Source organism: Xyrauchen texanus, chromosome 31 (genome assembly GCF_025860055.1).
Source record: "Xyrauchen texanus isolate HMW12.3.18 chromosome 31, RBS_HiC_50CHRs, whole genome shotgun sequence".
In the NCBI taxonomy this organism is placed as follows: Eukaryota; Metazoa; Chordata; class Actinopteri; order Cypriniformes; family Catostomidae; genus Xyrauchen; species Xyrauchen texanus.
Window position 1 is genome coordinate 40,622,962 of NC_068306.1, and position 13,505 is coordinate 40,636,466.

Genomic DNA, 13,505 nt, shown 5'->3' on the forward strand with positions numbered 1-13,505 from the left:
GCATCTTTTTCTGGTTGGTATCCATGCTACTACTCTAACAAGCCCTTGGTTTAGAAAGATCTTAAATAGAGGAGTAGATTGCTTGAGCCTCATCAAAAATTCCATAGAATACTTCAAGACAGTTCTTATTTCTTCTATTATTGAAAAGATTACCCCAAACTGAGACCAAGGCCATAAAAATATACTACAACACTGCTGTGCAGTATAAGACTAACCTGGTATGTGCTCTTTGTGTTCAGGGCGTTTGGATGAGAAGAAAGCCCCAGAGGCAGACCTGAAGTGAGTTTATATATATGATCAGTTATTTCACCAAGTTTTATGTCAATGGAGCTTCTAAACAGTCTTGAATGTGTTTCGGCAGCATCTTCGATGACATCGGAGACTATATCCCCTCTACCTCCAAAAGTAGCAGAGACAAAGAGAAGGAGCGCTACCGTGAGAAAGAGAGGGAGAGGGAGAAGGATCGTGAGCGGGAGAAGGAGAGAGAGAGAGATGAAGAGAAAAGACGACACAATTACTTTGAGAAGCCTCAAGCTGATGAGGAGGTTAGCTAATAATTTGTGTCCACCTTAGAAGAAAATATTCACAAAATATCTACTCAAACTATTTATGCACATCTATAAATGTAAAGCTATGAATATCTACAAATATTAAAGTGACATTTACAGATTTATTTAATGTTTTTTTTTTTCTTAGGCCATGGACATTGATAAAGGTATGTGTTCACAATCATATTTTGGTTTAAATTTGGTTGAATTCTGTAACGTCAGTGTTTTGTGAGAGCAAAAGTCCCATGCATACATTATTCACCCTGCTTAAAGCTCCAGTCTTTATTCACTGTAATTGCATGAAAATGAGCCATATGACCAGTGTTACTTACTACAAATTACTAGGGCTGTCGATTTAACTTGTTAATTCTGTGTGATTAATTTATATAGAAAATTAGCAAGTTCATCTAGTCTGACACTAAGTTACCATGGCGCGTTGTGAGCGAAGCTGAGAGCGTTCAATTAATTCCTATTAAATTCGAGCATCATGCTCGGAAGTCGGATCGTAGGATTGGCAGCGGTGCGGAGCAAGCTCTCTCCTAGCGCTGTGGGCGCCTTTGAGCGGATTTCGTCCGCCCCAGTGGAAACTCAGCCTGAGAAAGCCGAACTGCTTGTGTTTTAGCGACACGCAGTAAATATAGAAAATTCCTCAAAAGCTTATCGTGGGTTTTCTTTATCGTGATATAACGATATCTTTTATCGCCCAGCCCTAAGTGCATTGCAATCATCTGATTTGAATTTAGTGTTTATTAAAAAAAAAAAGGTAAAACACCAAATAACTTGTTGTGGTGCTTTTAGTACAGCACATGAATAGAATTTACAAATCACTTTTTGTTTTAGCATTTTCCATACTGCCTCAACTTTTTTCAGATTTGGGTTGTAAATATTATCATAATTACATACCATAATTTATTAAATGTACTTACATATAGTTTATTTAACTAAATATGTTTAACACCGGTAATTTGAAAGTATTAACTTATTTGAAAGTCAGTAAATATAATATGATTAGGGCTGTCAATCGATACAAATTTAATCGAATTAATTACACTGTGTCCCGATTAATTAATCTCGATTAATCACACATACAAATATTTGCTGACAAAGCCCCTCATATAAAAATAATTCAATATATAATGATGAAATAATTATACATACAAATCTAAAAAATTATATATATATATATATATATATAATAAAAAAATATTCAGATAATTAAAATGTATTCTTATAGCAGAAGAGTTAATCATTGATAAGACAATTCAAAAACCGGCTTTAGAATACAATGTATTGTTTACTACCATATTATTGATCATAAGTCAATCATTGTCAACAGTTCACAGCAATCCATTTCACAAGTGAATTTGTCAATCAGTTGGAGATTTATTATGAGGGCTTGTTTAAGGACCCGTCAATGAACGCCTGCGTCAGATTTATTTTTTTTTTTTTTAAAGCAAGCCACATATTACACAATACTACAGATATATTTTACAATAATGCCAAGACATTATATTCATTACATAGTGCAATGGTTTTCAATGCTTGGAGTTGTTGGAGGTGCAAAGTGTATTTAAATAATATATATAAAAAAAAATGTTCTCCAAAATACTACAGCGTGACAGATTAATCTACAGCATTACAGAAGGAGTGAAGTGGATCTATTTCAGGAAGCATGTTTCTTAAATAAAGATTGACTGGGTAAAAACGGTGTAACAGTTTAAAGGACCCCTCCTTAACCTTGTTGGTAATTAAATATTTGTGAGGTAAAAACCATACGACCTGCGTCAGACATGCTTGTGTCGCATCTCGGGTGTGTTGTGTCATAAACATAAAATGTTTAGGTCACTGTGTCAAGTTAAATATATTTTAATACTCAATCTTTAAACACATCTTGAGATCCCTTGGTTCGCACGTTTGTGTTGTGTGTCCGCTGAAGGGTTGTTAATGTTTTGTTCACTGTAATAAACTGTGTGTTGCTCACACAGCTGAAATTTCACTTACTGCCCTCTGCAGTAAACAGGTGGTACTACAAGCTTGAATCTCTCAGGAAAGCATTTCGATTTAAATATGTTAATTTTAACGCGTTATTTTTTGTAAAATGAATCGCACGTTATTAACGCGTTAAATCGACAGCCCTAAATATGATGGCAATCATACTTAATATGTGCTAGTGTGTTTTGTATTAAAGTAATTAGGTTATAGTTATTAATTACTTTGTAATTAGATTACACCCAACGCTGAACATGAAGGTGAGTCAGTGATGACAACATTTTGGGGTAAACTAGCTGTTAGAATTCTGTTTGAAAGTTCAAGTGCAGTGCTGTATCTCCATTTTCTTTCAGGTCCAGACTCCGTGAAGGACCAGATCAAGTTGATCAATGAGAAGTTTGCTGGAACTGCTCAGTGGCAAGGACAGGAACTATATCCTTTACATGACTGCTCATGGCAGCATTCACAGCTGTGTTCAAAATATCAATATGACAATACATAGTCACATTCTCCTTTCCTGTGCACATATCGATTAGGGGTGTAACGGTTCTCTGTTAAAAAAAAAAACTGAACCATATGGTTTGCCACCCACAGTTCGGTAAGCATTTTCACCACGGTTCATCAAGTTTAATGATGCATCTGAATCATACATTCATAAAGCTGCAAATAGACATATGCACGTTTATCCTCTTCTAATGCATCTGTATCGCTCTGTGGATGGAAATGCTCCACCTGTTTTTCACCTGGGTCAACTTACTACGGAGCGATGCCATCCAATTAACTGTTAGTATGTTAAATCAGTTGATGACATCTCAGTTCTGCACATGTTATTTAGTAGTTGAAAATGGCAAGCGGAGAACACAAGCCACAAGGTAGAGAAGACCTTGAATGACGCGCATGCCATTTGAAAGTTTGAGAGAAGCCACATCTACCTTGCTTTGCAAATTAGTATTTTAAATGACTTAATCTGTATTAGACCTCCTCATTTAAACCAAATGACAGATTCTTGCTATTGCCAGCTAAATTACCATCTAAAATATGTGCATTATGGCATTTTGCCAAAACCTGGCAGCCTGGAGTTAGGCATGACACGATTTGAAATCCTGCAAAAATATAGCACTGGAGTAACACAACGAACTTCCATCTTCCAGTATCAAGATAAAGCTGGCTATCTGCAATTCTTTTAATCGCAACCAGGGTATGAAATTAATAGCTGGCAAATTTTGAAGAACAGTCGAAAGAAAAGTCTTCAATGTGCATGTCTGATTTGCTGTTTGTTGAGAGGTTCAAAGGTGGATACATCAGTATTCCACAACAGATGGAATAATATAACTTCTAATCAGTGGCTACTGAGAGCATTACTAAACAATTACACATCCAACTATACACCACCTGTTGTGTCTCAACTACTGCCTCGCATACCTGTAGAGTTTGCATTATGGTTATGTTGCCCATGGAGTCATGTGCCCTTAGCATCCAGATAGTAATTGTCCTGTAATTGTGAAGTGTTTTGTCTTTAACTTTGAGCACTGGAAACCGACGTGAGGAGAAGAAACATCTTGGAGATTTCTTTGGGATGTCAAACAGTTATGCTGAATGTTACCCTGCCACGTGAGTCGGGGCCTTGAAATTTGCTGCTTGATTGGAAGTATTGCACGCAATATTAATAATTCTCGCAAGTTCCATGTTCAAAATGTGGAGAATTCTCATGCACCTTTATTTACTTTAACATGTAGGAATTAGTAAACTAATCCACACAGATGAACAAACCAAATGAGTACATGTAATTCTGTTTTTCTATGAGACTGTTATTTAAATATGTCTGCTCTCTTTCTTCAGTTGGATTGTTTGCTTGAAGTTAAATGCTTGAGTTAAATGTGGCCACACTGTGAGGGGAGCCTTAAGACACTAAGCTGTTCAGGTTGTAGTCCAGCAATCTGGAAGATAGTTTGCCATTGGTTCTCTGTATTTTCGTATGGATTTTTATAACAGCAGTTTTAGATTTTGAAGATATGTTTTGTTCTTCATAACATAAATAATATTAATTGCACAGTTTCATATCTCAAATGTGAATTTTGAAGCCATATTGAATTGCATAAAATTGTAATAAATACCTAAAAATGAAAAAATTCATTTTGAGGTATGAAAGTGTGCAACTTATGTTGTAGAACAAAAAAATGTTACTCATAAATTGAAAAACCCCATAGGAAAATCCAGAGGGATCCCATGGTGAATTTGCCTTCTGGGTTCACCTTCAAATAACAATGCTTGCATATTTGTTAAAGATGGATACATAGGTGAATCACATGCAAACTTACTAATTTGTCACGTTAATGGCTACCCAATAAAACTATCGCGTGACGGTGGAGCGATCTAGTTTTACTACTTGATACAGTACCACTTGCTCATAAAACAGACTTTCATCTGACTTATACAGGTATTTTCTCTGCCTTGCAAAACGTTTTAATAATAAAATGTAACAATATATAAACAAAATCATTATTAAATGTATTTAAATAATGTATATGTGTGTATATACAGTTGTCAAATACATTTAAACTCAGCTTTCACAATTCTTGACATTTAATCATAGAAAATGATTGTGACTTGATTTTAAGAATGTGAAATATCATAATAATAGTAGAGAAAATGATTTATTTCAGCTTTTATTACTTTCAGCACATTCCCAGTGGGTCAGATTTTTATATACACTGTTAGTATTTGGTAGCATTGCCTTTAAATGTTTTACCTTGGGTGAAATGTTTTGGGTATCCTTCCACAAGCTTCTCACAATAAGTTGCTGGAATTTTGGCCCGTTCCCCCAGACAGAACTGGTGTAACTGAGGCAGGTTTTTGGGCCTCCTTGCTTGCACATGCTTTTTCAGTTCTGCCCACAAATTTTATATCACATTGAGGTCAAGGCTTTGTGATGACCACTCCAATACCTTGACTTTGTTGTCCTTGAGCCATTTTGCCACATCTTTGGAGGTACGGTTGTGGTCATTGTCTATTTGGAAGACCCATTTGCGACGAGCTTTAACTTCCTTGCTGACATCTTGAGATGTTGCTTCAATATATCCACATAATTTTCCTTCCTAATGATGGCATCTATTTTGTGAAGTGCACCAGTACCTCCTGCAGCAAAGCACCCCAGAACATGATACTGCCACCCCCATACTTCACGGTTGGGATGGTGTTCTTCAGCTTGCAAGCCTCACCCTTTTTCCTACAAACATAACGATGGTCATTATGGCAATGCGGTTACATTTTCAAATTCATTAGACCTGAAGAAACTTCTCCAAAAATTAAGATATTTGTCCTTATGTGCACTTGCAAACCGTAATCTGTTTTTTTTTTATGGTGGTTTAAAATGCATTCCATTCCTGTAGCAGAAGAGTTCATCATTAATAAAACAATATAAAAGTGGCTTTAGAATACAATGTATTGTTTACTACCATATTATTGATCATAAGTCAATCATTGTCATACAGTTCACAGCAATCCATTTCACAAGTGAATTTGTCAGTCAGTTGGAGATTTATTATGAGGGCTTGTTTAAGAGCCCGTCAATAAACAGATGTGTCAGACTTTTTTATTTTAAAGCAAGCCACATATTTTACAATAATGCCAAGACATTATATTCATTACATAGTGCAATGCTTTTCAATGCTTTGGAGTATTTAAATAATATTTTAAGTCTTTACAAAAAAGTGCAAATAGGGGCTTTATAGACATAAGTTTACACTTATGTATAAAAAAACTTTGCAAGAAAAATAAACAGATTAATGAGGGCTTTAAGGACCCGTTCTACGTTCTCTTCAGTCATGTACTTGTTTCAACAAGAAGTTCATACTTTTTTGTAAATTTAGAATATAAATTAGATACAACTCTTAGTACTCAAAAGTCCGGATTGCCTTGGAAACAATGAATGTGTTAAGCTGAAGTGTCTTAATAATATTATTGTAAGGTTATTCAGTTTCTAATGCGTTCTTTCAGAGAAGCACAAATGAGGTGCATTGTAACACTATCTGGTATAGGTTTGGCAAATGCAGCTTGGATAGTTTTTTTTTTAGAACAGAACACTTGGTTTTCTCAAAGACCTTGAGAGTTTGTCTTTAGAGCGTTGTGCTGAAGGCCCCGATATGGAGATTTGTCTTGCCACGTATTGTTCATTTCCAACTGCGGGCACATGCTCCCCCATTTAGAAAGATCAGAATTATATGCAATTATTAGTGAATGTGGCTATTAAGTATTTGGTCTTTGGCAAAAAACAATCTTTATTTGATGTTTTGTAGAATGGATGATCTTGCTGTAGACAGTGATGAAGAGGTGGACTACAGCAAGATGGACCAAGTGAGTGTTACTCTCTCTGGATCAATAAATGAATTTGTTGTAATGGAGTTGTTTCTCTGATCAGTCATATACACAAGCATGTCTTTTGTGTGTAGGGTAATAAGAAGGGTCCTCTGGGCCGCTGGGACTTTGACACTCAAGAGGAGTACAGTGACTACATGAACAACAAGGAGGCGCTGCCAAAGTAACACACACACTCTCTCTGCGTTCATTAATGTGTGTTTGTTTTGAGTGATGTTTGATTTTAACTTTTGATTTTTGTTTGTAGGGCTGCCTTCCAGTACGGTATCAAAATGTCAGAGGGCAGAAAGACTCGTCGCTTTAAAGAGACCAATGAGAAGGCCGAATTAGACCGTCAGTGGAAGAAAATCAGCGCTGTGAGTTCATGATCTGTTATTATTCATTATGCAAGATATAATGTCAGCCAGCTGGTTGTTATCGCATTTGTTTATATTGAGAAAATGACATCTGACTGTCAATTATCCTGCTTAGTACAAGAAATCCTGCCAAATAAAGAAATGGTTATGAAACATTGCTTTTAGTAGAATTTATATTATTAGTTTACTTCTAGAGGATGCATGGAGGTGGAAAGATAACTTGCAGTACCTGGATGTCCAGTATGGTATTACTTTATCCCCAAGTGTGTGGTTATGCTGAAATATCTGAATGCAAGACTGCATGATTTGATGAGCCAGAATCGGGTGTTCTAGAGAGTCGTGTATTACAAATAGATGATTCTACTCATGCTAAAAATAGTTGAATAATACCCTTTACAAACAATGATTAATAGAAGCTGCAAAAAAACACAGTTTGACATCTGTGACGTTTTTGTTCATTAACAGTCATTTATCACACGTATGTGGAGGAAATGTTCAATTATATGAACGTTCTCCAGGACTAACATGCCTTCATAATGTTTCAGATCATTGAGAAGAGGAAGAAGATGGAGGCAGATGGGTGAGTCTCAGCATTTACTCGCTCTCCAAGCCAGTCATTATGGTGGCGCAGTGCTGCCACAAACTTTTTCACAAAAAATTGTAAAACCGTTTTTATTAGTCATATTTTCTAATAATAACTAGTTATGTCATAAAAACGATCATGGTAACTAAATACATTTCTTTAGCAATAATCAAAATAAGTTATTACACTTGGTGGCGAATAAAATGTCAACCAAAAACAGTATTTTATTATTGTCATTACATTGCCATTGTAGTTTAATTTGCTTAAATGTCCGACAAAACCTTAATTACATATATATTTATATATTTGATGTTTAAAGGATAATTAATAGACCAGTGCTCGTATGATGAACAATCTCTCTCAATGTTCAATATATTTTTCCAAAGTGACCAATGAAACTCTTGTATTATTTTGGAATTGTCATTACAATAGCTGCTTTTACAATTTTACACTATCATAGCTTTTTTTAAGATAAATTTGTGTTAGGTAGCCCAACATAGGTTTATGGGTTATACACTCAGTCTATTTAAATATTATTATAATTTTTTTTAATTATATTATATTATCTTTTTGCCAGCACTCCAAAACGTCTGTGCCTGCAGTTTACACGAACTTGGTTAAAAAAAACATTTGAGTATTTTCTTCTAAAACCTTGCGATTCCTTAGAAAGATCCCCAGATCCATGCTGACTTCATAAAATGCTACAAAATAAAACAATTTTATGTGTAGGATTCATTTACTGCCGAGTATCCTACACTTTATTGTAAGCACAGGTGTGTTGTGACACGTAGTCCAAGTTAATTGTCAGATGCTCAAAACATCTTGCTAAAATTACAGATTTTGTAATTTTTATGACATAACATTTTAATCTCAAGAAATCTTACTTTTTAAAAAAAATTGTGCCACCGTAATTCATCATACCAGTTTTTAAAATGCTTCATAATTCTGGGGCGTTTCCTCTTTAGAACGCTTTAACACAATTATTGTAATGCTTCTATTCAACAGTTCAAAAAATAATTAAATATTGAATAACTTGCCTTTTAGACAAAAACCTTTTTTTTTCATCATCATGTTAGATCAAATGGGATCTTGGTATATCACAGCAATACTCTTCAAACTGTCTGTTTGGACAATGATATACTTGTACTAGCCCAGTTATTTAATGTCTTAATTGGACTGGATTCATTTACACTGTTTAAGACTAATCATGATTAGAAGTCAGTTTGCTGTTATGTACTGAAATTACTGTATTCATTGAAAGGTGACCGGTTTTTATTTATTTTTTCTTACAGGGTGGATGTCAAGCGGCCAAAATATTAAAGCTTCATTTCAACATTATGCTGCATGTATATGACATGTGTTGTGTGCATATATACATATAAAACAGTGAGTTATCGTATTAGTTATGAGTCATAGTTTTCATGTTTGTTCCATTATTTCATTGCTAAAATGAATTTGAAAGCCCAAAATAACCCCATTGTCTGTTTTTGTTCCATCTGAACTGTGGCTTTATTTCATTATATATTCCTCTAAATAACCCAAAAAATTATTACTGGTACTATATTCTTTTAGTATTCAAAGAGCTCTTGTATGGTTAATCAGTGATTCCAGGCCAGGAGTATTTCTTTGAAATATTGTGATTTTTGTTTGCTTATTAAACAGAAACATTCAACTTGTTTAAGTGTTGTGGATTAGTGGTTTGTCTGTGGTATTTCATACTTTGATGATAATTCAATGCCTTTAACAGAAGTACTTTGCAGTCTTTTATAAAGCTAAAGTGTGTGATTTCTGCACCACCATTGCCACTTAACGTAATTGAAAAAAATAAACATTTTCAAAGAGCTTTCAGAATACGCCCCATCTGCTGTCAAACAAGCAGTGAGTTCTGCCCCAAGGGGACCGCTATTTGTATAGCAATGCCGAGACCATTTAAATGGCTTTGCCTGTGAACTTTGCATATTAAGCTGGGACAGGAAAAAAGATTTTAACACCAGAAATGTACACAATTCAGCTTTAAATGTCTTGTTTTCTTTCTCAAAGGAAATTTAAACTGTCACAAGTGGTAAATAGACAAACTAATTTACCACTTGTGAACTAGACAAACTAGACAAAAAGGTTGAGGAACTTGAGTGTTTAGTTTAAAATTGTATCATTGCTAACTTTTTACTCTAATAATAATATATTAATGAGAATACTAAATTATGTGCAGTATGGTTTATGGAAAGAACACATTTCTGGGTTGTGGTGAGGAAAGGGTTCTTGTGCCTTACTGATGGCGCTGTGGGGTACATGATAGAATAAAATGTTGGGAAGCACTTCAAGATCTATTCTTATAGCAATACATTTCGATTAAACTCAATTAACAAAAATACTTCTAATAAAGATTAATATTAGTGTTTGCAAGTTGTCAGTATAGAGAGAGCTGCTGCAACATCTAGTTCAGCTGTGGTGTGTGACACTAATGAACGCCGATCCATCCATTAGACCATGCAGAGAAATGGCAAGTTCTTCACAATACGGTGATGATGTCTCTTTCCTCATGACTCTGTACATCATATCAGATGACATTTATTTATAATTTGACAATGAGATGCCGGAGTTTAAACCAAGTTTTATACATTAAAGGAATGTATAAAAATTCACCCAAAAATGATAATTCTCTCGTCTTACGTCATCTCTCAAACTTCTGTGGAACAAAGATATTTTAATGGATGTAGATATGTTTTGTTTTTTTTTTTGTTTTTTTTCACACTATACATTTTGACATCAAGCTCCTTGGTTATAATTTAAGCTTGATTTTACTTGAAAGTGCCGTCAAGCTCTAGCTAGTGTAAATCCCGTTCACACAGCCAGTGACGTCACTGGATATTACTAGTCTCTGTACTGTGAAGTCGCTCCAACTTTATTGGTGGACTTCACTACTGGCCATAGCTTTCAAAAATCTGATCACAGATGAGATGTACTGCCGGTTAAACCAAGATATCATTCTAATTTTTCAAGCAATCAGTTCTCTTGCTACTAAAAACGAACATTCTGCAAAGGAGAGGGTTTTATATAACCTGCTGCAATGCTCAATAAATTGTTTCATTAACAAGAAGAATGATCTATCAATGTATGAATCAAAATCACTCAGAATACCGTCAGTTTCTGACACACTTTACACACCTCCTGTATGTGATGATGTAAATGATGCAGAACAGTGAAATTCCTCACAACATTATAACTTCTGTCTTTCCTGCACTACACACCAGTATGTTACAGATGACATGAACTCTGCTGTCTTCACTGTCATTGGTAGTTGCTGCCAAATCCTGCTTGTAATTTGCATAAAGATAAATTTTTCTCAACTCGCTGAAAATTACTCTCATTGAAATTGAACGAGATTGTGTCACTGTCACTGGCGGTGTGAGCAAGGCTTAATTGAGATTAAAATCATGATTGTGCCTTGAAACTGCAAGGGCAAGATGTACAGTGAAAAAGGAGTACAATTTTGGTCTGTTCTCTCCCAAAACTGATAGCTTCAGAAGACATGGATTAAACCACTACAATCTAATGGATTACTTTTATGCTGCCTTTGTGCTGGTTTTGCATTGTGTGCTTTAAAATGTGGTCACCATTTGAAATTTTATGGGCAAACAAAACCAACGTCTCAGCTAAAATATCTTTTGTGTTCAATTGTGTAAAGAAAGGCATACGAGTTAAAGACAACATTGGGTGAGTAAATGAGAGAGTGCACACTTCATACAGAATGAAATAACAAATGCATGTGACATCATTTAGAACCAAAACACTTTTATACACCCATCTTTGCAGTAGAATCAATGTCATCATAAATTACGATAACAGTGTGACATCGACTACACATATTAAGGCATATTAGAGTATGTTAGCGCATTAGCACCATAAATGCATAAGATTAGCGTTACAAATGACACATTTTCTACTGCAAATATATTACTTAAATCATCATCAAGTGATTAATACAGCTTTTTTACTGATCTTGTGTGAATTTTACTCATGGAATAATTCATGAAGTCAATGATAACATATTTTACCTGTAGTCTTGAGCATCCTCGTATTTAAATGTACATCTAAACACTTGCCCCAATGGTGTGGCCAGTGTCAGACACGAAGAACGAAGAAGCACTTCACGGAGAGTGCGCCAGTGCCTTCATTTAAGATGACTGCTCACCATGAAGATGTGGGTGTGATGTATGATCAGCTCTCTGGTGAGGTGTACCATGGTTGTGTTCATTGCGAGCTCCTGAAACAATGTGGCCACAAACACCACAGCTAGATTATAAGCAGTCATGAGGTTGATCTGACTGTGCAGCTGGACACCGAGAGCATAAAAACACAGATTCAGAAGAGCTGTTTCACAACTGAAGATGTCATATACACCCAACTTGACTCTGATTAACTTAACTTTTCATTCACAGCTCATTTCCCGTTTAATGGTTTGACAACATTATGTAGTCTTTGGTTAGCTTAAACATCCAGTCAATATAAGGCAAAAGGTGCTGAAAAAATCTCCAATATCCAGTTGAAATTTGAGGAACATACTGTACAACTGTTTAAAGTAACTAACTATAAGGAATAGTTCCCCTAGAAATTAAAATTCTCTCATAATTCACTCATAATCTTCCTGCTGTATGGCTTTCTCTCTTCTGCAGAACACAAACCAAGATATTTTTTGGACCCCATTGACCTATTATATGGTCAGAAACATCTTATCAAAAATATCTTTGTTTTCGGTCCTCGGAAGAGAGTCAGACAGCTTTGGAATTACATGAGAGTGATGATGAGAGAACTTCTGGGTGAACTATAACTAAATTTTTCAGTAGAAGGACAGAGGTTCATCTGTGTTTAAAATAGCATAGTTTTTAAATGCTCAAAACAATACACCTATAAACCTAGATGACTGTGCAAAAGTTATCTTTGGTGCAGTTTCAGAGATGGAGAGTTTTTCCAAATACAGAAATACATTTCATCAGGGGGGTTGCTCACTGTCTAAAACTTTGAAAACTCCTGGACTACATGTCTTCGCATTTATTTTGAACGCAGTAAGTGACTTGTTCGGTCGAAATTGGCTGTTAAGTTTGAATTGCCTACTGAGTAAGTCAGATATTATTTGCTGTATGTGGACCAATAATTTAAGCATGTCTTGGCCCCGGACAACCCTATATAGATATCTTTTTTTATGGAAGCACACAAAATCGTAAGGTGAAATCCAATTTGGGGCGGCACGTGGTGCAGCGGTTAGCACTGTCGCCTCACAGCAAGAAGGTCGTGGGTTCAAACCCTGGTTGCCCCGGCCTTTCTGTGTGGAGTTTGCATGTTCTCCCTGTGTCTGCGTGGGTTCTCTCCGGGTACTCCGGCTTCCTCCCACCATCCAAAAGACATGCAGGCTAGGTTAATTGGTGTCTCCAAAAAAATTGCCCTAGATGTGGATGTGGAGGTGAGTGTGAGTGTATGTCTGTCTATGTGTGGCCCTGCGATGGACTGGCGACCTGTCCAGGGTGTCCCCCGCCTTTCGCCCAATGTTAGCTGGGATAGGCTCCAGCCCCCCGCGACCCTGTACACAGGATAAGCGGTTGACGATGGAAATCCAATTTGATTGAAATGTTGTACAGTGATATTAGTTGGTTGTCATAC

The 13,505-nt window shown here is 35.8% G+C and overlaps 1 protein-coding gene across 1 annotated transcript in view; it reads left to right on the plus strand.

Annotated features, from left to right (window-relative positions):
- The window catches only part of ik (IK cytokine), a 51,096-nt gene extending 41,570 nt beyond the window's left edge, over nt 1-9,526 (plus strand). Inside the window, exons 11-20 of the mRNA XM_052100784.1 lie at nt 240-279; nt 362-545; nt 697-715; nt 2,891-2,969; nt 4,068-4,148; nt 6,833-6,890; nt 6,986-7,074; nt 7,159-7,267; nt 7,813-7,847; nt 9,143-9,526. Of these exons, the coding sequence (XP_051956744.1) occupies nt 240-279; nt 362-545; nt 697-715; nt 2,891-2,969; nt 4,068-4,148; nt 6,833-6,890; nt 6,986-7,074; nt 7,159-7,267; nt 7,813-7,847; nt 9,143-9,170 (722 nt within the window). The 3' untranslated portion in view covers nt 9,171-9,526. The remainder of the gene's footprint in view (nt 1-239; nt 280-361; nt 546-696; nt 716-2,890; nt 2,970-4,067; nt 4,149-6,832; nt 6,891-6,985; nt 7,075-7,158; nt 7,268-7,812; nt 7,848-9,142) is intronic.
- Nucleotides 9,527-13,505: the final 3,979 nt, after the last annotated feature.